This window comes from Pelophylax lessonae, assembly GCF_965119305.1.
Source record: "Pelophylax lessonae genome assembly, chromosome: 6".
Classification (NCBI taxonomy): Eukaryota; Metazoa; Chordata; class Amphibia; order Anura; family Ranidae; genus Pelophylax; species Pelophylax lessonae.
The window spans coordinates 186,844,364-186,870,877 of record NC_138773.1 but is presented as its reverse complement, the minus strand read 5'-3'; the positions used below and the strand labels follow the sequence as shown (position 1 = coordinate 186,870,877).

General features: G+C 45.0%; 1 protein-coding gene across 1 annotated transcript in view; it reads right to left on the bottom strand.

Moving 5' to 3' along the window:
- LOC309557971 (aldehyde oxidase 1-like) overlaps nt 1-26,514 on the bottom strand; it is a gene marked incomplete at its 5' end in the record, with an annotated part of 174,120 nt that overhangs the window by 76,857 nt on the left and 70,749 nt on the right. The window contains 2 exons of the mRNA XM_082260860.1: nt 20,146-20,270; nt 23,610-23,731. Of these exons, the coding sequence (XP_082116986.1) occupies nt 20,146-20,270; nt 23,610-23,731 (247 nt within the window). The remainder of the gene's footprint in view (nt 1-20,145; nt 20,271-23,609; nt 23,732-26,514) is intronic.

Here is a 26,514-nt window from a genome sequence, read left to right as displayed (position 1 = left end):
TGACTGACTAGAAACAGAGGAGTGTCGGGAGAGCGGACAGGGCGAGCAAGGGTCTCGTCACATTGGTTGGCAGCGGTGGGATTTGCTCTCCAGTTACCGGGACACTCCAAACCACCAGAGTCAATGACCAGCTATGCAGCATGCAGGAGAGCCACGCTGAAAGACTTACTTGAGAGCCGCGGAGGGACCGGTGGGACAAAGAACAAGGCCACCCTGATCAGTGAGCTAGCCGAGATGGATCAGAGGGATGGTGATGCAGGACCCCGGTCAGTTGAAGACTTTTTTCAGCAATGAGTTCGGGAGCGGTTGGCATTATATGGTGCTAACCCATCAGAGACCGCCATACAGAATGCCATTAGAGACATCCAGCTGCAGGATGAATGGCAAGAGAGGGAACGAGAGCGGCAACATGAGCAGAAAATGGCAGAAATACTTCAATCTGAGAAAACGCCTAAAGATGCAGCGACTGTCCGTAAGTTGCCCTTTCGAGCGTTCAAACTATTTAAGGAAGGAGAGGAGGAAATTGACGCATTCCTGCAGGACTTTGAGAGACTATGCCAGATACATGAAGTACTGTCCCAAGATTGGGTCGTTTTACTGGCGAGTAATTTAACTGGCAGAGCGCCGGATGCATTTCGGGCCCTGGAGGACGAAGACGCTAAAGACTACAACCGGGTAAAAGAAGCTTTGCTAGCCCGATTTGCCATTACATCCGAAGCCAGCCGGATTAAGTTTCGAGAATCCCGGAAACAAACCAACACAACATACGTGGAGTGGGCACATCATATGCAGCGGAACCTTAAGAGCTGGTTCCAGGGAAGCCACGCTCATACCATAGAGGACATCACCCAGCTAGTACTATTAGAACAGTTTTTTAACCACACCCCTCCGGTAGTACGGGATTGGGTGCGAGATAAACAACCACAGACGGTACAACAAGCGGCTACTCTGGCCGATGAATATCTGGACTCTCGAAGGTCAGGCGAAAACGAGCGCTATCCACTATCTCGGCCCAGTTTACCAGCCTCTAAGCTGACTTCAGTACCTCCGTGGTCTGCCTCGAGACCCCCAGCCCGACCCAACCCTCCTACCGGACCTAAGTGCTATACCTGTAACCAAACTGGTCATCTGCAACGACATTGCCCTAGCCAATCCACGAGGTATCGAGAGACTAATCATCCATCCAGACCAGCGGCTCATTGCTACCAGAATGAGCCCATCCATCGAGATGTTCAGGAAGAGTGCGGCGAACTTTTTGAAGCGGACCCTGTCCAAGCTGCTGCCGGAGATAATCGGCAGCACCATCGCCAGGCAGTATGGGTTAATGGGCAGCCGGCCCAGGGACTCCGCGATTCCGGGGCTACGATTACCCTCATCCAGCCTCACATGATTCCCCAGTCAGCCCGGACCGGCCAGACTGTTGCAGTCAGGGTAGCAGGGGGCCAGGTGCTACGGTTATCCACCGCCCAAGTCCGCTTGGATTGGGGCTCAGGGGAGCGATATGTGCGAGTGGGATTGCTACGCGAGTTACCCGCAGAAGTACTTTTGGGAAACGATTTGGGCCATTTAACTTCCTCTTATGCCCCAGAGGCCACCATGGCCGGGACCACCAGACGTCACAGCCACAGTCGCTCTCCCATGTCAAATCGAAGGCGGCATATAGGAAGTAGAGTACGTCCGGTAAATCCTGATCCTAACTGCTGTTTGGGCGTGTTTGGCCTAAGTCGTTACACAACGGAGCGAGATCTAAGAGAAGTATTTTCAACATATGGTCCAATGGCTGATGTATCCATTGTGTATGATCGGCAGTCTCGGCGTTCCAGGGGTTTCGCGTTTGTCTGCTTTGAAAATGTTGAAGACGCAAAGGAGGCAAAAGAACATGCAAATGGCATGGAACTTGATGGAAGACACATACGTGTAGATTTCTCAATTACACAAAGGCCCCACACCCCTACACCAGGAATATACATGGGAATGCGGATGGGTTATCCCGGCAGACAGACCTAGAACCTTAAGACTACTTTTCCAACATCCTCCAGTTGACCCGTTCGGGGTCCCACTGTGCCTGTTGGACTGTTTACCCGGGGGAAGATATGTGATGGTGTTCACCATCACTGGAATTTAAGGACAGATGGGTGAGGGGTTGAATTGCTTCATTTTTGTCAGCAAGGTCAATTGTTCCCTTTGCCATGAGGTTTCTGAGCAGGAAGCCCATTCCTAATATGGTCATCCCAGGAAGTTCTGAGGAGCCGGACTGTCTGGGGGTGGCTCCCCATTCAACTATTGTCAGGTGGGCTAATGCTAATGACCGCACCTGTTGTCTGCTAAGGGAGGTATTGACACAGAGTAATGTGTATTCAGGGCTCGTTAGACAACCATTGTTCTGTGTCTGACTATTGTGTACATTGATTGCCCCCTGGGGCTTCTGTCTCCTTGCATTGGTCAAAGTTATCTGACCAATCACTACGGACTCATTTTCAAGCCCTCATTTGCATTGGTCAAAGCTATCTGTCCAATCCCTGTTGACTCATTTCAAGCCCTCATTTGCATGGATATTTCACTTGCTGTATAAAGTGTGCTGTGTTCTTCCAATAAATTGTCTTCCTGCTTGAACTTACATACAGCCTGCTTGGTGTTTTGTTCTAATGGATTCCGAACGGCACATAGCTGTAGTTCGGATCCCGGATCCTTGGTTGACCGAACCATCAGACAATGCGATCTGCAAGCTGACTGACTAGAAACAGAGGAGTGTCGGGAGAGCGGACAGGGCGAGCAAGGGTCTCGTCACAACAGGGAAGATGGTTAAAATTGATGGGAAGATGGATGGAGCCAAATACAGGACCATTATGGAAGAAAACCTGATGGAGTCTGCAAAAGACCTGAGACTGGGACGGAGATTTGTCTTCCAACAAGACAATGATCCAAAACATAAAGCAAAATCTACAATGGAATGGTTCACAAATAAACATATCCAGGTGTTAGAATGGCCAAGTCAAAGTCCAGACCTGAATCCAATCGAGAATCTGTGGAAAGAACTGAAAACTGATGAAAACGCTCTCCATCCAACCTCACTGAGCTCGAGCTGTTTTGCAAGGAGGAATGGGCAAAAATTTCAGTCTCTCGATGTGCAAAACTGATAGACACATACCCCAAGCGACTTACAGCTGTAATCGCAGCAAAAGGTGGCGCTACAAAGTATTAACTTAAGGGGGCTGAATAATTTTACACGCCCAATTTTTCCGTTTTTTATTTGTTAAAAATGTTTGAAATATCCAATAAATTTCGTTCCACTTCATGATTGTGTCCCACTTATTGTTGATTCTTCACATAAAATTACAGGTTTATCTTTATGTTTGAAGCCTGAAATGTGGCAAAAGGTCACAAAGTTCAAGGGGGCCGAATACTTTCGCAAGGCACTGTACATGCTTAGGTGTAGTCCAAGCACAGATAAGTCCTTAACAGGCATTTTAATGTAGGTCCAACTGCTTCTGAGGCACAGACCAGTGCTGGTGTCTTCAGGGTGAACCCCAAGTTTAGATTACTTTACATTCTGATGGATGCCTCTTGCTATTCCTTGCAGGTCTGTCTCCCTCCCTTACAGATACACAATATCTCTCTTCTGCAAGGGGAATCCTTCTCTCTGGGCCTCTTGTCTGGGGGAAACCCCGAACTCTCCCCAACTACCTCTTTGGGGGTTCTCCTTTGTAGCAGACCACTGTCCCGTATTATATACCACAGGTTAATGGGCTGGACCCAGACAAAAACCCACCAAAAATGACCAAAGAACCAGGAAAAGCAGTAACTCCTACCCTCCTGACCAGGAAAGCACCCAATTAACTATTTCAACCTGTCCACAAGTGGAACACAAAGTCTGTTTCCCAAGGAAAAGAGAAATAAGTGAGGGTTCAGGGTACATTTATTCATGTAATGTTGTTTTTTTGGCAACCAAAAACATAGTAGTAAATCACTGTCTGCAGCCTTTTGAAATTCTAATGGTAGGGACATTGATCACACAAAATAATTCATATTAAGGGGTTAGGGGTACGTAGTTGACTAGTTGTGCCCTGGAGTATTGCATTACACAGGATATCCAGGCTTTTTTACTTCTAGGACAAGCTCATAGAGTATGCAAGAGGTTTTGATGCATAAAATTATCTTCCATTAGGTTTAAAATGAAAAAAATAAAATAAAATAAAAAAATATATACACATACATATACAGTGTATGTATGTAATGTATTTATGTATTTATATATATATATATATATATATATATATATATATATATATATATATATATATATATATATATAATTTTCCTGTGTGATACAGAAATCCAAAAGTTTTATAACTAAGTGACACAAACTATTATAGAAAACAATGTCTAATACATTGTGAGAAACTCTACATTGCACATTTTATCACCTAGAAAATGATATGTATGCAGTTGGTAATAGGCATAATTAGCCTACATGGCCTATTGGTAGCATACATGACCTCTCTTTCAACCATAAACTGATAGGTAGCTAAACCCACAATAAAATGTTGTGGTTGAATATGATTATAGGTGCCAAAATCCTAATAAAGTAGAGTTCATGTAAGATACAAATGTTAAAGGAAACCAATTCCTGTAATGGACATTCAAATTGAGCACTAGTGAGGCTTAGAAGACAGGAAGGCCTGGGCCTAGGCTCCCAGCTCATTGACCTAGGAAGTAATCCCATATTGCATTCTCGCTTTTTTAGATGCATTATTCTGTCTAATGTTTAGCTCTGAATCGACATCAAAAGACATAACGCGTTTGTTACCCCAGCACTTCATATTCCTAATATGTGCCTGCTGTACCAAGTACTTGTATGAGAAAGTATCCTGTTCTCTTTGTATTGGTTTCCTTTATGTAAAATCCCTGGTGTTCCTGATAGTTCCCTTGCTTTCCTATTAAAAACTGACCACGCTAAGCAGAAGAGCACACTGTGGTCAGTTCTCTAGCTATGCTGGGAACTCAGTGTACTCTCCTTAGACTTGCCCCCCCCCCACTCCCACCTGCTGCTTCTCTCCACCCCCCCCCCCCCCCCCACACACACACACACAGCTCTTATGCAGCTAAGAACAGAGGGAATATGATCATTTATAAGAGGGACAAAGGGTATTTATAATGTGTTTTTGTATAACTATACAAAAATGTTTGCCTTTCATTTATATTTTAAACTGAATGGGTTGTTTTACAAGGTGATCATTTTACAATCACTGTAGTCAGCGAATATGGAACTATGACTGCCCATAAATGTGGGATTAAATCTATAAATTTACTAGCAAGATCACAATTACACTCTTTTCAGCTTATTTAGCAGGTGGTCTTCCCTCAAAGCTTTCTAATCAAAGTTGTCTTTAATGAAGAATCCTCTTGTATACATTCAAGGGTCTCCAAACTTTCTAAACAAAAGGACAAGTTTACTGTCCTTCAGACTTTAGAGGGGCCAGTCTGTGGCCAGTGGGAGTAGAAAATGTCCTGATGTCATTGGGGGTAAATTATGCCCCAACTCTGAGCTTAGGAGAGGAATAGTGCCCTATCTTTGCTGTCAGTGTAAGGAATTGTGCCCCAATGTTGGTGTCAGTGGAAGCAATAGTGCCAAATTATTGGTGTCATTTGGAGGAATTGTGCCCTATCATTGGTGTCAGTGGGAGGAATAGGGCCCCATCATTGGTGTCAGTGGGAGAAATAGGACCCCATCATTGGTGTCAGTGGAAGGAATTGTGCCCCATCGTTAGTGTCAGTGGGAGGAATTTTGCCCTATCGTTGGTGTCAGTGGGAGGAATTGTGCCCTATTTTTGGAGCCAGTGGCAGGAATTTTATAATATTGCTGAAGTTAGTGGATAAAATAGTGCATCAAGGGCTGAATAACGGCAAACAAAAGGCCACATGTGGAGAACATTGCATTAATTATTAGAACAACCCAGAAGTACAGCTTTTTTGAAACCATAACAATGAGAGTTCTTGAAATTCTCCACCTCACAAAATGTTTTCACTGAATGCTTAGATTATTTATCATTTTTGAAGGTGCAGTTAGCCCAGTGGTTCTTAAAATTGAAATCCAGCCTTTTCTTCAGTCTTGCATCATTGTACTTTTGGACCCTCTGTACAGTTTGCACACTTGATGGCAGTGTGATCAGGGTGCGGTGCCAAAGAATTGCTTGGACTTCACCTAAGCTCCTGATGGCGGAGATGGGTTTTGCTGCAGGGAAGCTCCCAGGTTGCAGCAAACAGTTGTGCAGGCTACAGCTGACCAAATTCAAAGAAGCACAGGAGTTAAGAAAACACATAAATGTTGGACTCACAGGAAGGCAGGAGTGCTATCAGGAATGCACAGGGAATCAAAGGAGCTGGCAGACAGGAAGCAACTGGGATGCACAAGAACACATGGGAGCTGAAAGGCTGGACACAGCTGGGGAGCACAGGGAACACACTGGAGCTGAAAGGCTGGACACAGCTGGGGAGAACAGGGAACACACTGGAGCAGGAAGCTGAATGCAGCTGGGGTGCACAGGGAACACCCTGAAGCAGGAAGAGGAATGCGTCTGGGGTGCACAGGGAACACATTGCAGCACAAAGCTAAATGTGGCTGGGGTGCCCAGGGAACGTGGAGCAGGAAGCAGAATGCGGCTGGGGTGCGCAGGGAACACACTGGAGCAAGAAGCTAAATGTGGTTGGGATGCACAGAGAACTACTTGAAGCAGGAAGCTGAATGCACCTGGGGTGCACAGGGAACAGACTGGAGCAGGAAGCTGAATGCGGCTGGGGTGCACAGAGAACACCCTGGAGCAGAAAGCTGAATGTGGCTGGGGTGCACAGGGAACACACTGGAACAGGAAGCTGAATGCGGCTGGGGTGCACAGGGAACACACTGGAGCAGGAAGTTGAATGCGGATGGGGTGCACAGGGAACACACTGGAACAGGAAGCTGAATGCAGCTGGGGTGCACAGGGAACACACTGGAGCAGGAAGCTGAATGCGGCTGGGGTGCACAGGGAACACACTGGAGCAGGAAGTTGAATGCGGCTGGGGTGCACAGGGAACACACTGGAGCAGGAAGCTGAATGCAGCTGGGGTGCACAGGGAACACACTGGAGCAGGAAGCTGAATGCGGCTGGGGTGCACAGGGAACACACTGGAGCAGGAAGCTGAATGCAGATGGGGTGCACAGGGAACACAATGGAGCAGGAAGCTGATTGTGGCTGGGGTGCACAGGGAGCACACTGGAGCAGAAAGCTGAATGTGGCTGAGGTGCACAGGGAAGACACTGGAACAGTAAGTTGAATGTGGCTGGGGTGCACAGGGAACACACTGCCTGTAGGGAATTTAGAGCACGTACAGGGAACTGGGGCCTGCAGCTAGGAATGCTATTTATTGCTCAGGCAACGATTGCTATTCTGAGCATGCTTGAATAGTGGTGTTGACAGAGGCACGATATAAGCAGACTGAACTGATTGACACCCCCCTCCCCTTTTTCTTGAGCACCAGGCTTCCAATTTTGGGAAGGCGTCCATGAACATCCTCCCAGAACCCTGACCCCCCCCCCCCCCCGTGTGCCCCCTGGAGCATCCATCCAGCGCACTCCATGACTGCTGTGTCCTTTGGATGATCACAGATCATGGTAAAAGGGTCAGTCACAGCAGCCCTTTACCATGTGATCACTCTGTTAGTTTTGCCACTTGTCTAGCAGTTATTGAACCCCTACCCTATAAAGAAAGATCAATATTATTGAATCGTAACCTCTGAGTGCAACATACACTATATTACCAAAAGTATTGGAATGCCTGTAGGGTTCAATATTGAGTTTGCCCACCCTTTGCAACTACTGTATAATCTCTTCTAGGAAGGCCGTCCACAAGGTTTAGGAGTGTGTCTATGGGAATGTTTGACCATTCTTCCAGAAGTGCATTTTATGAGGTCAGGCACTGATGTTGGAGAGAAGGCCTGGCTCGCAGTCTCTGCTGTAATTCATCCCAAAGGTGTTCTATCGGGTTGAGGTCAGGACTCTTGGCAGGCCAGTCAAGTTTCTCCACCACAAACTCACTCATCCATAGTGTATAAAGGAGTGACAAACAAATCATTGCGCGCTTTTATAAACATTGAGAACAGTAACATGGTTTTACTAAGATTACATATATAAAAAGCTATAAAGAGCATATTAATGGTCGCTTAAAGGTTAGCCTAAAGCTGCATGTGCATACAAAGCTAATCTGAAATCTTTTTGGGGTACTTGAACTATGAAATGTTTAACCCCCCCCCCCCTCTCTCATTGATATCATGAAAATGATATGTGTAAAGAGACTCAGGTCAGAGCTGTGCAGGATTTATTTTCCAAGTGTGGTACTAGGCAGAGTTTACTGCGACAGTGGAATGGTCTGTGATGTACTGCTAATGCCATAAAGGATAAAGGTCTGCCGAGAAACGCATAGGCAGCACTGCACAACCTAGTTAGGCCCCTTTCCCACTTGTGCGACTTTTCTTGCGACTTGGGACTGCAAAGCTGCAAGACAAGTCGTACCCCATGATTTCCAATGAGTACTGTTCATATCTGTGCAACTTCAAGTCTCAACAACTTCATAGTAGTCCCTGCACTACTTTGGTTCGACTTTGATGCGTTTTGAGGTCCAAGGACCTCAAGATTACACAGGCATTGCTTCAGTCCAGTCAAAATCGCAGCAAAATCGAGCAAAAATAATTGCCACAAAAATCGCTGCAAAATCGCACGACTTTTAGGTCGCACAAGTGTGAAAGGGGCCTTACTCTCAGGATGCCATATAATACGTGCATTTTGTCTTATGAAACATCAACTAGCACTAGTGGCTTAGTAGTTATACCTCCTGCCTTACAACACTAGGGTCCTAGGTTCTGGTTCTCCCTGTGCTTGCATTGATGTACTCTGGTTTTCTTCCACAGTTCAAAGACATGCTGGTAGGGTATATGGCTTAAAGTATATGTAGCACCCTACTAGGTAGGTGCTAGAGAGTGAGTATAGTTTTGGCTCTGTCTGCCTATCAGAGGAGCAGCAGGCAAATTGTATATTGCTTTCTGCTTAACAGAGTGCAGGATCTGTGAGTAAGGTCTGCTCATGGTGCTTAGTGTGTGATTCATTTGGTCTGGGGAGTGTTCCGCGCTGGTCCAATGGGGAGGCACATTGGACATTGGAGGAAACCTGACCAATGGGTACACAGGCTTTGATACAGCTTCAGTGATTGGCACAGACTAGTGTATTCTGAGGTGTGGTATAAAAGCCAGGAGCATGTGTGCTGCGGGGTCTTTGGTTGGTGAGCAGAAACCCGGAGGGAGGGTGACGGCTGTCTCCTCCTCTGCGTTGGAGGCACTTGTCACAAGCAGTCGGCCTGGAGCCCAGTAGGAAAGGAGCTGAACCCAGGAGAGATGAGTGGAAGGGGTTGAGACCCTGGAGACCCTCGAAAAACAGTATCGTGAGTAAAGGGGATCATGTTCAGGGGCCTGACCTGAGAGGGGGCAACCCCGGTGTAGGATAGTCAGAGGATGGGTGTCAGTTGGTGGAGTGAAAGGGGATACTAGACGGGTATCCCAAAGATAGTCTTCATTACATGTGATCTTACAGAAACGTAATCCTGATTCATCTAGTGGCAAGGTGGATCTGCAGCCTAGCTGCATCTTCAGACAGGAGTCCTCATCCTTACTGAATAGTTCAAATTGGAGTATTCCACTCTTTCCTTCTCCCATCCCTAAATCAAATAGAAAAACACAAAAAGAACCACATTCCCTAGACTGTTCATTGACTGAGCCAGAGTGTAAAGAGTTAAATTGTGCATGCTGCAGTTGCTATCGGTAACCCAGGGGGATCCCAAGGTGAACAATCCAGCAGTCCCCTAGGGGGCAGTGCTATATATAACTAAAGGCAACATTTTGTTTAGTTTTGGATAGAGTGCAGCGGGATTAGAGCACTTGTCAGTCTTTATTGCTGTCTGTGGCCCCGTTAAGGAGATTCACCTTCTCTATTTGTCCGGTTTACCATTATCATTGAAAGTGAAAGTAAAGAAAATCCCAAATTTTGGATTGTCCTCAGAAAAGCAATAGAGGGGAAATCTTCCAATGGGGACACTAGTTCTGGTGATCTGGGGGTTCCCAAGGAATTCCCTTAACTTGCAGAGATTTCCCCTTACTTCCTGTTTGGCTATGGAACAGAAACTGAAGGAGAAATCTCCGAAACGGGACACAGATGGCGAAAGAAAATCTTACAAGGGTAGACCATGGTCGGACTCTCTGGACCCCTTCTACCCCCCCACTTATTTTTTCCTGCCCCCTTCATCTTCCTTTTACTCTTTCCTAGCTCTTTTGCTCCCTCTCTATGCCTAACCAAGCTTCTGGTCAACTGGTCAAGAGACATTCTAATAAGATTCTGTTGAGACACTTGTAAAGACAGAAGGTTTTTTCTCTTAATGCATGCTATGCATTAAGAGAAAAAAAACCTTATGTGTGCAGCAGCCCCCCCTCATCCCCCCTAATACTTACCTGTGCCCATCTCTATCCAGCGATGTTGCAGTAGTGTCTCAGCTGCCCAGGACTCCCCTCCTCATTGGCTAAGACAACAGCACGGCATGATTGGCTTCCGCTGCTGTCAATCTAAGTCAATCAGCCAATCATGAGAGAGAGGGGGCAGGGCCAGGTCGCGGCTCTGTGTCTGAATTGATACAGGGAGCTGTGACTCGGGTCGGTGCCCCTATAGCAAGCTACTTGTTATCAGGGCACTCAACAGGAGGGAGGAACCAGGAGCACAGAAGAGAGACCCAAGAATAGGAGGATCTGGGGCACTCTGTGCAAAACCAACTGCACAGAGCAGGTAAGTATAAAATGTTTGTTATTTTAAAAAACAAAACAAAAAAAATTAGACTTTACAATTACTTTAAAGCCACACCTACTTTACCACTAGGAGGCACCACGGCATGTGCTTGGTTCCTGGATCCCTTGGCACCTACTAGTGAAGAGCACTAGGAGACTGCAGGGCACCTCCCTAGAAGCCTAAGCAATGGGTTCCCCATGAGTTCCCCAGGCTGGTCACATTTTGCCTTGTTTGCTAATCACCGTTTTGTGGGGCGATGTGTTACACCCCTAATTTTATTCTGTTTGCATTTTTGTTTTTTTTAACCCTTCCCTGTTCATTGTATATTATTTACACATGTCTCGCAGTAGTTTACTAACCTGTCGGTTGTCATTTTGACGCATTTCTAATAATATACAATTTGAACTAGAAAAATCTTACAGGGGTAACCTTGCCTTGCTCTATCCAAAATAAAAATAAAAAAAGTTTTGCCTATAGTTTTACTTCAATTCTGAATTTACTCTAGTATGTGTAATCCGTATATGCAGGCAAGTGAGATGGGGACTTTAGATTGTAAGCTCCATGAAGGAGCTGTGAAAATTGCCAGTGCTATATAAATGCCTATATTAAAAAAATATGTTGTTTTGCATGACTTATACTTTGCTTTGTTGTTCCATCTTGTACAGACTTTGTACTCACTACATCAGTGAACATAATAATTATTGTGTCGCTTAAAGGAAAACAGGTTTAGCTACCCTGGTGCTGATTCATTGAATTGAGGCATGAAAACCAAATAAAATGTAGGTCACGTTACAACTGCCAAACGTATTTCTATAAACAACCAAAAGAAGATGCCATATTTCCAGAAACTAATTTAGGGGCCACCATTCGTTTTTATGTGTCCACCAGTGACCCTCTGTCTAAGCATTTACGTACAACATTATGGTATAAGATTCCATTGTTAAAGCGGTTGTAAACCCCGCTTTCTTATTTTTACCTGCAGGTAAGCCTATAATAAGGCTTACTTGTAGGTAAAATAAATATCTCCTAAACCTGCATGGTTCAGGAGATATTCACCCTGCATGCAGCTGCTGACATCAGCGGCGCATGTGCTCTAAAGGTCCAGCCTACTGTGTTGGAACTTCAGGGCTTCTTGGCAGAGCTAAGGGCTCCGGTGCGCATGCGCGGTAGTGACATCATCGCGGTTTCAGCCACTCGCAGTTTTGGAGCCCGCAGTCCCAGAAGAAAGGACGGGAGAAGATGTCAGCCCTCTCAGCAGTGACCGGGTGCCGCTGAGAGGGCTTCGTTCTAAGGTGAATATTTCATAATGTGCTAGTATGCTATACATAGCATACTAGCACATAATGCCTTTGTCGTGCAGGTTTTTTTTACTTTAAGCGGTTTACAACCGTTTTAACAATGCACACAGTCTACAATTCCTTCATCCATGATCCACACTTTGTCTGTCCACTTTCTGGGTAGGTGTTGACAATTCACAATCACTAGCAAAAATACTCCACTCAAATCCCAAAAATGGAATCATGAATAAAGTACTAGTAGCGCAGACACAATTTAAAACGTGATAAACTACATCTATAAAGTCCATCCTATATAATGACATTTCCAAAAGTGAAGATGCTTGTAAAAGTTCATATAATCAAGATTACTTCAGAAGCCCAATCCACCAAGATAGGAGACACCGCTGTGTGACCAGAAACACCAAAAATGGATTCATCCACCGATGCGAAGAAGTCGGAAATGACGAACCGCGTCAGAGCGTGAACATGCGGCATACCGGGAGTCACTGGGGGACACGAGCAGAGCGACTCCAGGGGTTGGCAATATCGCCCGCAACGGTGTTCCTTAGTGATTCGTATGATTACGATGTAATACTGCATATGATACAAGTTTTTTTTAGGGAGTGCATTTCCTATTGTTTTGGTGTGATGAATAAATTTAGTAGTTTTAAGCAATATCACACTAGTGCGTCCTTTATCTTTTCTTGCTGCTGAGCCATTTATGGATGGTCGGATGAGCATGGATGCATAAAGGTGCCAGGATACTTTGACTGTCACGATCCAGGGTTGAGATGGGCGATTAAAAGTGTAACCGGCTTTTGAATATCAGCATCCATACGCCTGTTAGCCTTACCTGCGTGAGTGAGTGGGTGGGCCACTATATTTGATGAGTTGCCATCCTCACTTTATGTCATGGCAGTGGATGAATCCATTTTTTGGTATTTCTGGTCACACAGCGGTGTCTCCTATATTGGTGGATTGGGCTTCTGAAGTGATCTTGATTATATGAACTTTTACAAGCATCTTCACTTTTGGAAATGTCATTATATATGATGGACTTTATAGATGTAGTTTATCACATGTTTTAAAAAGTAGCTGCGACAGGTCTTAAATAAGACTCTGTAGACCAGTTATCATTTTATGTGCGCAGGGGATATATTCCTTTTCCAGTAAAATTTTTTTGTTTTGTAATTCACAATCACTGTACAGGTTGGTCCCACCCTGACCCCGCCTATAAATATGTGAGGATCACTCCTCATGCCAACTTTATTGGTTGTGTGGCGCGCTTTCAGAAGTAGAAAATTAAATAAATAAATAATTGCTGTGATTAAATTATATGGTGAATAAATATTGTGTTGTGTTCTCTCAATTCCTTATCCTCGTGATTTGTAAAAATTTATAATAGAAAAGGCTAAAATAAGGTACAATCAATCTTCAAGGTGTTAAAACCAAATAATATAAACTATAAAGTGCTTCAAACCAATAAATATATTACATCATTCAATAAAATCTTTAAATCAAACTGGGTGTTTTCAATCTTCAAAAATATTCAATAAACCGTGTCAATAATTATCAATAAAGTCAATAATGCAGTCTTCAATAAGTGCTCGTGCTTTCTTTCCACCTTAAATGATTATAAAAGATCCAATTGTGTGTCTCCAACTTATATCCTAAAGTGCTTCTGTGCAAATATAAGGTGCTGTGCCTTGTTCCTCCACCAGGTGTCACCTCTAGGTGTACAAAACTCTCACCTTCATACAGTGATTAAATCGCCTGAATGTGTGTAATGAACCCCCGATTGGGTGTTGGTAAGCCTGGATTTACTGCCTGCGGCTTCCTAGTCCTTATCCCGAAATCCTTCTCTGGGTCCGCCTCGGTGTATTATGGTCCTCAGGGGTCCTAGTCTCCTAGCGCGACCTCAAGGCTCATTTAAACATAAAGTGCCATCATGGTGCAGTATTTCTTTAAAACCACTTTATTATTAAAACATATCATTGCACTTACAATTTTTCCACTTGTTATAAGCGTATTTTTTCCTCTGCGTAGCGTTTGGAGAACTTGGCTCCGGTCCGTAACGTCACTTCCGGTTACTTTGGCTTGCTCCTCCTACGCGTTACGTCACATCACGTGACTTCCTAAGCTCCTAAGTCACGTGATGTGACGTAACGCGTAGGAGGAGCAAGCCGAAGTAACCGGAAGTGACGTTACGGACCGGAGCCAAGTTCTCCAAACGCTACGCAGAGGAAAAAATACGCTTATAACAAGTGGAAAAATTGTAAGTGCAATGATATGTTTTAATAATAAAGTGGTTTTAAAGAAATACTGCACCATGATGGCACTTTATGTTTAAATGAGCCTTGAGGTCGCGCTAGGAGACTAGGACCCCTGAGGACCATAATACACCGAGGCGGACCCAGAGAAGGATTTCGGGATAAGGACTAGGAAGCCGCAGGCAGTAAATCCAGGCTTACCAACACCCAATCGGGGGTTCATTACACACATTCAGGCGATTTAATCACTGTATGAAGGTGAGAGTTTTGTACACCTAGAGGTGACACCTGGTGGAGGAACAAGGCACAGCACCTTATATTTGCACAGAAGCACTTTAGGATATAAGTTGGAGACACACAATTGGATCTTTTATAATCATTTAAGGTGGAAAGAAAGCATGAGCACTTATTGAAGACTGCATTATTGACTTTATTGATAATTATTGACATGGTTTATTGAATATTTTTGAAGATTGAAAACACCCAGTTTGATTTAAAGATTTTATTGAATGATGTGATATATTTATTGGATTGAAGCACTTTATAGTTTATATTATTTGGTTTTAACAACTTGAAGATTGATTGTACCTTATTTTAGCCTTTTCTATTATAAATTTTTACAAATCACGAGGATAAGGAATTGAGAGAACACAACACAATATTTATTCACCATATAATTTAATCACAGCAATTATTTATTTATTTAATTTTCTAATTCTGAAAGCGCGCCACACATCCCCATATTTAGATTTCACTAACTGGGTTCTGGTACCAGTCCAGTGGTGCAGCAGTCGGAAGGGATCAAAATCACCTCCTTTGATAGCGCAGGAACCACCTACACATATACAATTAACTTTATTGGTTGGTTCCACCCAAGCTCCATCTCCAAATACAGTGTGGAAGCTGCTCACTTATAACTCAGATCCTGGCAAATAAATGTCATCTTCAGTTCCTGTGCATGTGGAGCAGTTTAAATAAGGTTGATGTTGTGATCCTCGCACATGTGGAAATCCCAGCACAAGTGTAACTTAACGGCTACGTTTGGTATGCTTCAGCTTGAGATGAAAGAACTTTTGAAAAAGCAGCAGCACATCTTAAAAAGACCCTAACTGTTGCAACCAATACCTTTTTACTTTCATTCCTTCATACTTCTACTGGCCTATCACTATGAAGAATGGCCTTAGAGGCTAATAGGAGGATGTGGGATAGGTGGGTCACAATTGGACACTACATGCAAGTGCCAGTACCTACCAGTTACACCATCCCAGGCTTTAGGCCCCTTTCACACAGGCGGACCGTTCAGATCCGCCTGTTCGTTTTTTTGGTGGATCTGAACGGTCCCCCCCATGCATTCCTATGGGGCATCGGATGGCAGCGGAGACATGTCCGCTGACATCCAACCCAATCCGATCCGTCAAATCTGGACGGATGGAAACCCTATTTTCCATCCGTCCAGCGGATCGGATAGGATCGGATGAGAACGGACAGACGGTCCGTTCCCATCCTATTTCCCCCATAGAGATGCATGGGGAACTGACAGCTGTGTCTCCGCACACAGCGTGGAGACACAGCTGTCCTCCTGCTGCTCAGCAGGGGATTGGCGGCTCGATCCCCCGCTGAGAAAAACGGAATCCGTCCGACGGACGGATACTGTGAAAGGGGCCTTAGGCTACTGGGACTGCAGAAAATGCTTCTCAGGGTATGTGCAATCACTATAATATGCCTGAACTATAGTGCTTTAATGTGATGGGTGGCTTCACTGGCCAAAAGGGAGGCTTGAACCCCCTGCTTTCAAAGAAAAAGCATATAATTTTGGGTCCCTCTGTTTATTTTAACGTAATTGTCACGGAAGGTAGTCTTTAGATATGTACACTGCTCAAAAGGATTAAAGGAACACTTTGAAAACTAGTGATGGGCCGAACACCCCCCTGTTTATGCTCGCACCAGAACATCTCAAACAGGGAAAAAGTTCTAGCGAACATGCAAACTCCATTAAAGTCTATAGGGCACGACCATGAAAAATCAAAAGTCCTCATTTTAAAGGCTTATATGCAAGTTGTTGGCATAAAAAGTGTATGGGGACCTGGGTACTGCTCTAGTGGACATGTATCGATGCAAACATTTTATTTAAAACAATCGTTTTACCAGGAGCAGTGATTTTAATGATGCTTAAAGTGATGCGTAAAGTGCACGGGGGGTCCCCTTAATGTGCCTGTAAAGTGGCGCATCTGTACGATGTACGGAGCCTGCTGCAGCAATACTGACATTTCTAAAGGAATTTAATATTCTAAAGGAAATAATAATTTAAACTTGCTCGCGGCGGTAATGTATTGCTGGCTCCTGACAATACAGATAAAAAAAAATGAAAAAAAAAAAAAAACGACAACATTTTTTTAAAAAAGGGTGTGGGGGTCACCCTCAAATTCTATACCAGACCCTTATCTGAGCATAGAGCCCGGAAGGCCAGGAAAGGGGGGGTGAGCGAGCACCCCCCCCCCCCTAACCATACCAGGCCACATGCCCTCAAGATTGGAGGAGTGGGTGCTTTGGGGCAGATGGGGCTTGTTACCTATTTTTGTCAATAGGGAAAAATACCATGCTGGTTATCTATACCGATATGGACTGGGTAATGTGTTAGGAATGAAAGTATGCCACATCATTTGATGGAAATCAAAATGATCAACCTAAATTTAGCCAGAGGGCTGAATTTAAATGCACCCCCGAAAATCAAAGTGAAAAAATGATGCAGCAGGCTAGACCATTTTTGCTGAAACTTTATTGCTCAAGGTACGTTGTCAGTGCATTCTCCTAATGAGATGACAGATGGTGTCCTGGGGTATTTTCTCCCATATCTGGACCAGGGCATCACTGAACTCCTGAACAGACTGGTGACGTCAGATGAACCGAAACATAATGTCCCAGAGGTGTTCTATTGGATTTAGGTCAGGTGAGCGTAGGGGTCATTCATTGGTATTAATTCCTTTATCCTGCAGGAACTGGCTGCATAGTTTACCCACATGAGGCGGGCATTGTCGTGCACCAAGAGGAACCCACTGCACCAGCATAGGGTCTGACAATGGGTCCAAGGATTTCAGCCTGATACCAAATGGCAGTCAAGGTGCCATTGTTTAGCCTGTAGAGGTCTGTGCGTCTCTCCATGGATATGCCTCCCAAGACCATCAATGACCCACCACCAAACAGGAAGCATAATGTTCTCAACGGCTTCTCCAGACCCTTTCATGTCTGTCACCGTAACACTGCTCTGAATTACACCGGGCGCCAGTGGCGGTCCTACAATTTCTGGTGTTCAATGGCAAATGCCAATTGAGCTCCACAGTGCCGGGCAGTAACCACCAGTGGCGTAGCGTGGGGGGTGCAGGGGGGGGCGGCCGCACCGGGCGCAACATCTGGGGGGAGCGCATCCGCTCCACACTGTCCGCAGTGTCATGTCAGATGTCACTGAATCACTCACTCTGTCATAGGCTGGCCGCCGCCGCCCGCTGAGTCTGCTCTTGACTCTGCCCCTGGCTCACTCTCACTGCTTCGGCTTGGCAGCTCGGCTCGGCCTCTCGGCTCCCGAATCCGATCCAGCCGTTGTCGCCCACTGTGGAGTGGTGGTGGGGGGAGACAAGCCAGGCGTGCAGTACGGAGATGGACTGTCTGGGGGAGGGACTAACCCGCAGCGGCCGGCCAGTGCAGCGCGGGAGACGGGGAGAGAAGAACCACACCAGGCCAGCAGCAGAAGAAGCAGGCGCAACGAGGAGGAGGAGGACGACAGGACAGGAGTCACAACAGGACAGGAGTCAGCAATTTCAGCAAAGAAGGCAGGTGAGAGCCTGGTGACAGTGGTGCTGCAGCAGGAGGAAAACCTAGCCTGGGGTCGGTCGGGACAGGTGAAAAAAAGGTAGGAGTACTGTACTGGCTGTACTAGTCACTGGCTGACTGAGAAGATTATGTAAAGGGGATCTATTTTAAGGGGAACCTGGCCTGCTGTAAGGGGGGAGATCTAAATGGGGGACGGGGCCTCACCTCACCTCACTTCAGCCTGGCCTGCTGTAAGGGGGGATCTATATGGGGGACCTCACCTTGGCCTGCTGTAAGGGAGGATCTATATGGGGGACCAGGTCCCCCATATAGATCCCCCCTTACAGCAGGCCAGGGTGAGGTGAGGTCCCCCATATAGATCCCCCCTTACAGCAGGCCAGGGTGAGGTCCAGGGTCCCCCATATAGATCCCCCTCACCCTGGCCTACTGTAAGGGGGATCTATATGGGGGACAGGACCTCGCCTCACCCTGGCCTGCTGTAAGGGGGATCTATATGGGGGACCTCACCTCACCCAGGCCTGCTGTAAGGGGGGATCTATATGGGGGACCTCACCTCACCCTGGCTTGCTGTAAGGGGGGATCTATATGGGGGACCTCACCCTGACCTGCTGTAAAGGAGGATCTATGGGGGACCTGCCCTGGCCTGCTCTAAAGGGGGATCTATGGGGACCCTGCTCTAAAGGGGATCTATGCCATAGATCCCCCCTTTAGAGCAGGATCCACATAGATCCCCTTTAGAGCAGGCCAGGGTCCCCATAGATCCCCTTTAGAGCAGGCCAGGGTCCCCATAGATCCCCCTTTAGAGCAGGGTCCTCATAGATTCCCCACTTTAGAGAAATGTCCCCATAGATTATATGGGGACCATTCTCTAAATGGGGATCTATGGGGACCCTGCTCTAAAAGGTGATCTATGGAGACCCTTCTCTAAAGGAGGTTCTATGGGGGACCCTGCTCTAAAGAATACATGTGCTTAGGGGTAAGGGTTTCTTTAACTAATCTAGTGGAAGAGACTCAAGTGCTAAAATCCCGCGGGTTAGGGGGCACAAATTACTTGCCTTGCACCGGGTGCTGACAACCCACGCTACGCCACTGGTAACCACAGGGCCCACTAGAGGACATCGAGCCTTCAGGCCACCCTCATGAAGTTTGTTTCTGATTATTTGGTCAGAGACATTCACACCAGTGGCCTGCTGGATTTATTTTTGTAGGGCTCTGGCAGTGCTTATCCTGTTCCTCCTTGCACAATGGAGCAGATACCGGTCCTGCTGATGGGTTAAGGACCTTCTACTTCCCTGTCCAGCTCTCCTAGAGTAACTGCCTGTCTCCTGGAATCTCCTCTATGCTCTGGAGACTGTGCTGGGAGACACAGCAAACCTTCTGGCAATGGCACGTATTGATGTTGCATCCTGGAGGAAATGGACTGCCTGTGCAACCTCTATAGGGTCCAGGTATTGTCTCATGCTACCAGTAGTGATACTGACCCTAGCCAAATGCAAAAATAGTGAAAAACAGTCAGAAAAGATGAGTAGGGAAAAAAAAATGTCAGTGGCCTCCACCTGTAAAACCATTCCTGTTTTGGAGGCCGTCTCATTGTTGCCCATCTAGAGCACCTGATGTTAATTTCATTAACACCAATGCAGCTGAAACTGATTAACAACCTCCTCTACTACTTAACTTACCAGATCAATACCCCAGGAGTATAAGTGACTTTATGCTATACTCTGATTAAAAAGCGTTCCTTTAATTTTTTTAAAAAGTGTATTTTTTATTATAGGCTTTGTATGATTTGCCCAATTTTGCTTTTCCATTTGTGTTTTCTTGAACAATTATTGTTTAGATTGTCTAAATCAGGTATATTCTAGGTAGATATACATATAGAAATATAAACATAGAATACATTCTCTTATATACTTACTTGTGAGCAGCCACAGCAGTGATAGCAGCTTGAGAGGCTGTGTGTGAGAGATCTGTGTATTGCCTTTTCTCCACACAACAAAGGATGAAATCAGAGGGGATGTTTAAAGCGGATGCCACCGCAGCCTGCCAGAAGAACCCAGCAATGTAAGACATGCAGCTCCTTATTGATACCATGGTAATATGACATATGCATTTGTACATGTAAATTATAAAGGCTTATTTTTTATTATTGGCATAAACAGTAAAAACATTTCCAAAATGGGAACCACACAAACTCATGCATACATAAAATAGGTCTTTCAAGAAAGAAATTTGGGGGCTGCCATTGGTGACCACTCGTTCAGCAGATGCTAGTTGCATTGCTGTGTTTCCGATCCTTAAATTGGATGTAAACCTCTGAAATGAAAAATAAACAAAGCATATCCTTCTATAGTGTGTACATGCCTTAATCCAAAGCACCAAGCATGATTTTTAGTTTTTCCTTCCTCCCTCTGCTATCTGCATGTTACTTCTAAACATTTATGCTGACACCAGGGAATCCCAAGAGACAGCATGCCCCCCTCTAGCCCAGCAGCTGATTGACAGCCTCAGCTGTGCATATTTCCCTATGAGACTGTGTAGAGGGGGGGGGGGGGGGTTGGTCATTTTCTCCACCCAGGTATCAAACTATACTCAGCTCTCCTCTCTGTGCAATGCAGAATGTAACATCAGATTCCTGTCCCCCCACCTTCTGAAGCTCAAAAATTCTGTGCAAACTATGCACTTTGAGCGGCTATAGGCGAGAAAGGAATGCAGATAAACATGTACAACCTATGTAGGGGGGTTTGGTTCATCTCTGTGTATCACCTGAGGCTTATCACTTCACTGGGTATATGTAAGCGTTTACAACCACTTTAAAGTGTTACTAAAGTAAAAAAATGTTTTTAGGTAAAATAACAAGCATAATATATTCACCTGCTCTGTGCAGTGGTATTGCTCCTCTTCTCGGGTCCCCCGGCTTCTCCTCTCCTACGTGTGTCTCCATAGCAAGCCATCTGTGTGCTCCTGAGCTGTGTGTATATGGAGCCGTACTCCATAGACTTACATAGCGGGACTTAGCCCCACCCCCACTTCCTCCTCACTGCATTTGATTGACAGCAGCAGGAGCCAATAGCTCCTGCTGCTGCTCGAGTGCTGTGTGAAGAGGAAGAGAGGGAGAAGAGATGCAGTCACGCAGAGAGGGGCAGAAAAAAAGAAAACATTTTTTACCTTAATGCAAGAAATGCATTAAGGTAAAAAAATGCCTTTAGCTTTAGTATCACTTTAAGCTTCCAAACAGTCACAAACTCAGAAAAAATATACAAATCGGGACTTCTGACTTTCTCTTTTACTTTTCTGATCAGTGATGACAGCCCCCATATTTCTCTTAAGAACAGTTTATTTTAACTTTAGGCATGTAACCATACTAAAAATCACTTCACAGAGCAGGTAAGTACACTGCCTGGTCAAAAAAAAAAAAGTCGCCACCAAAATAAAAGGTCACACACTCTAATATTTTGTTGGCTTTAATTACGGCACGCATTTACTGTGGCATTGTTTCGATAAGCTTCTGCAATGTAACAAGATTTATTTCCATCCAGTGTTGCATTCATTTTTCACCAAGATCTTGTATTGATGATGGGAGAGTCGGAGCACTGCGCAAGCCTTCTCCAGCAGATCCCAATGATTCTCAATGGGATTAAGTTCTGGACTCTGTGGTGGCTAATCCACGTGGAAAAATGATATCTCATGCTCCCTGAACCACTCTCTTCCAATTTGAGCCCGATGAATCCTGGCATTGTCATCTTGGAATATGCCCGTGCCATCAGGGAAGAAAAAATCCATTGATAGAATAACCTGGTCATTCAGTATAATCAGGTAGTCAGCTGACCTCATTCTTTGGGCACATGCAGTAACTATCCAATAGGATAGTTTAGTTAGTTGCTTAGGTAATTCCAGGTTTCAACTTTTTTTTTTTGGCCAGGGAGTATATAACATGTTTGTTATTTAAAAAAAAAAATCTGTCTTTAATATAACTTTAAATCTAATGCATTAATAAAGAGGTCCTTAGTGTTCTATTCTCCCAGGACCCAAATGCTATATTACTATTGTTCCTGGATCCCAAAATATATTTGGTAAGTACATCAATAATCTCTAAAGCTGGTTCACCAGGGCCCGACTGAATATTGATCAGTGTGTGGCCATCCCTGCTTTGTTCAACTGATGTTGAACAAAGAAGAGGCAAAACATTTGTTGATTAGCAGCTGCAGCCAATGAGTGCAGTGTATTAGCAGCAGTTGGAATTGCTGTTAGAATACAATTTCCTGGCTGGGGGCGGGGCCGAATTTTCCACTAGGCACTATAGGCATGTGTCTACAGGTGCCCTTTCTAGAGGGGCGCCCATCAGTATGAGTTTTTTTTTTTTTTAACAATTTCGCTGCAAGGACCTGACAGCTGGGTGTTTCTCATACAATTTGGTGGCTGCAGCCCCCGGGATTTGTGGAAAAATGACAGGCAGACTTCTGCCTGTCAGGTGAAACATTCAGGTGGCTGCACTGCATTCCACACCCGGTACAGGCACCCAGTACAGGCATACCCATCCCCGCGCACATATCCAGCTCTGGCCATGTATTCTAGGCTTTGCTTTCCTATCTGCAGGCCTGGGACTAACATGGCAGGTGCGGGCGGACTCACGTCCGCTCTCCTCCCCTTCTTGTCGGTGACCTGGAGTACGACGTGTATGAGGTCACTTCTGGGTCACCCTGTCACTTTCCCCAGCTAGCATAGCCGGGAAGGGAAGTATTGCAATGGGATCTGCATTGCAATACATCCAGTGGAGCCCAGAGGAGACATGCAGGGTCTTTTAGACCCTGCACTTCTCGTTAAATAGAACCTGTCTCCTAAAAATCATCACATAGGGGACTTTTTGCAAAAAAAATGTTAGACCCAGGCACATAAAATCTGCCCCACCAAAAATATTTGTGAGGGTATTGGTCAAATTTATCTTCTATAAAAGCTAAGCAAAAAAAATAAAAATTTTGCAGTGATGTAAACACTGGACTGCCATTTCAATCCGATCCAATAGAAGTCTATGGAGCTGAAATTCACACTTAAACTTGCACAAGACCCTCTTTTGAACTCTTTAAAATTCGCACCACATATACGTATGTGAACAGCCTTCATTGTAAATAATGCTTTTTATATAACATGCAAATCCATGCTTTTCGCATCTGATCCGCATAGAATTTCCATAAGTGTGAACCGAGGCTAATCTCTTCCTCTAAATTGAGTGAAAAAAATGAAGATACGCACTTAACTCAGTAGAGACCAAATCTAATGATCACAAGGACCCCAAAAAATTGATCATGGGTCCCCAAGATAAAACCTTCTTCCAACAGGCTGCACAGGAAGCACTCAAGAAGATTAGAGCACAAGGCACTTCACCTGTATTGATGCCGGATCCTGAGTTGAAATAAACACCTCTATTTCATTTTCTTCTATTCTAGGTATGACCCGCACAGTCTGGGATTGCAGAAGATTATTCTGTCCTTCTATATAATCCTCACCTGTTCTTTGAAAAGTAAAAACAAAGGCAGAACTCCAGACATGTATTCATCATATAGCATGCAATATCAAGGCTTATGTTCTTCTACGGCTAGCATAAATCTTAGGCACCCCTCAAGCAGAAGAGAATATGATGGATGCAGGTTCATATCAGTTAAAGGAATGGATTTAGCACTGTCTCTGTTACCACTATTTTCCACAAATGGGGGCATACAATGCAGAGTTTTCCTAGCATCTCCATTATTTAATTGAAATTTATAAGCACAGTGCTCTTTTTTGTATGCTTACTATTTAATTATGTTCAGTATTAGCAAGCTTTAGGTCACATCCCACAGTCTTGAAGTGTATGTAGCACTTACCCCCAGAGGGGCCACTGAAAATATACCTTGGTCATCCAATGTAGTACAGAGGTTTCCAGTCATACAAGCTCAGTCCCATGCACACTGAGAAATAAGGCTCAGTCTAGGGGATGCCATTTTAGTATTTATTGCTGAAGAACATGAATGGGAAGGGAGTTTAGGGTCTCAGGGTATTCCAAAATGATCAGTATCAACAGTAGGACAGGATTCTCTTTAATCTTCCAAAAGCAGCTTTTCTGGAGGTAGCAGGGAATGGCCAATCCATCTAGGACCCTAACATAGCAGTCCATAAAGCAACCTCTGGCTCATAGTTCTCTTTTGCACAACTATCAGTCCCCACCAAGGTCTTTACTCACAATGTCTTAGGAGCTTTCTACCACCCAGCATCCGCAGGTAGATCCTTAGTGAGGGAGATAACAAAATCCTTCTCCAGGCCAAAGACTCAGTGTAGTGCCCTCCAGCACGTGTAATCCTTATAGACAATCTTCCCAAGGCCCTCAACCCAGCATTGGCTGAGACCCAGACTGCATCTTCTTGTCTTTAGTAATTGGCTATGGCATGATAAATATTTAAAGTGTTTGTTACCCTAAAAAAAAAAAAAAATTGATCCTGTTCCCTTAAAGCATGTTATGCCGCACAGTGCTTGTGTTGTTTCATTTGGCCCCCTGTATCACCTAAAATTCCTAGCTGATCCTGCCTAGTTCTGACCTTCCCCCTGTAAACTGACCAAGGTTCATCATGGCTGCTGGGCTATGACACTGTGGTCAGTTTATATGCCTCCGTCATCCGCAGCTCTCCTCTGTGCTCTCTCCCCCTCCCTCCCTCCCTACCTGTCAGCTCGTACCAGTGCCACTCTGCCCCCCCCCCCCGCTGCTATAAAACTATGTTATGTATATACCATCCCCTCTATTAGATAACAACATGTGTCCCAGTGCTTGTGCTTTATAAAAAAAATGCAGATTTCTACCTGATTTCAGAGCGCCTCCCGGTGCTCACCTGACTGCCCACCTCTCTTCTCCTCTCCTCCCTTCCTCCCGGCTGACGTCAAAGGGAGTTCTCTGACCTGCCCACTGGAGCTGGCAGACTGGGGGAGGAGAGAGGCGAAGAGTCACGTGAGCATTGGGAGGCGGTCTGAAATCAGGTAGAAATCTGCACAGACACTGGAACACATGTTGTTATCTATACAGAGGGGATGATATATAAACATAACATAGTGGCTTAACAACCACTTTAACTGATCAATTGAATCTCCCTGCCCTTTGCTCTGGAAACTTCTTTCAGAGGCAGGTGGGAGGAATAAAACAATCTGCTCAGGAAACCCTGAGCAGACCAAAACAATCAAGTATTGCTCCATTCACTATAGTGGAACCAAAAACTAAATTTACGTAGCAGCTAAAGTAGAGGAAGGTGCTACATGTATGTAAACTCAAATAATGAACATCCTTTAACTGGTCTAAAAATGTGCCATTAAAAGCATTTTCTAGATCTGTTTGAGCAGTTAAAAAACTTAAAAAATACCGGTTATCATTGTTAGAGATCTTATGAGCTCATAACTTCCTATGCTTTAAAGTTGTTCTAAAGCGTAAGTTTTTTTTTTTTTTACCTTAAAGCATTCTATGAATTAAAGTAAAAAACCTTTTGTGTCACAGGATCCCCCCCTCATCCCAGTTATATTTATCTGAGCCTGATCTTGATCCAGCGATGTGTATAAGGAGCAGTGGCTCTTTCTGCTCTCTCACTCCACATTGAGTAGAGTAATAGCAGTGGGAGCCATTGGCTCCTGCTGCTGTCAATCAAATCCTGTGACGAGGGAGCAGGGGGCAGGGCCGAGCCTTGCTGTCTGTGTCAATAGACGCAGAAAGGGCAGCACGGGATCGAGCCCGCACGAGTGCCCCCATTCTATTGGGGCAGAAGCAGAAGTGGGAGAAGCTAGGAGCATCAGCGGGGGATTGAAATGAAAGCTTTACATTCAAAATGAAGGAAAAAAAAAAGATGCTAATAGGCTAACTAGCTAAACGAATGCTGCCACCACATCGAAAGACTGGTAAGCTGAAATATATCATTTTTTGTTCCTGGATTTAGATACATTTTAATCAAGTGCTCTTGAAGAAGGCTGTGAGATGTGGCCAAATGCTTGTATGTACTACAACATTAGTTGAAAATAAGCATGCAAAAATGGAGCGCTATAGTTGTATGTTTAAAGATTTATATTGGTGGTCATGGCAAGTTCAGTTACATGCCTCTTCATCACTTAGGCTGCATTCGCACTTTCATGTAGCAGGAACAAATGTTCCTGCGCGCGATTTTGGGTGAGAAATTCTCATGCGAATTTGCATGTCACATAGTGCCAGCCCATTCACTGGAACGGGCTGCCCTATGTACCCTTGTGGTTCCAAAAGGAGCTCCTGCTCCTTTTCGGGCGATAA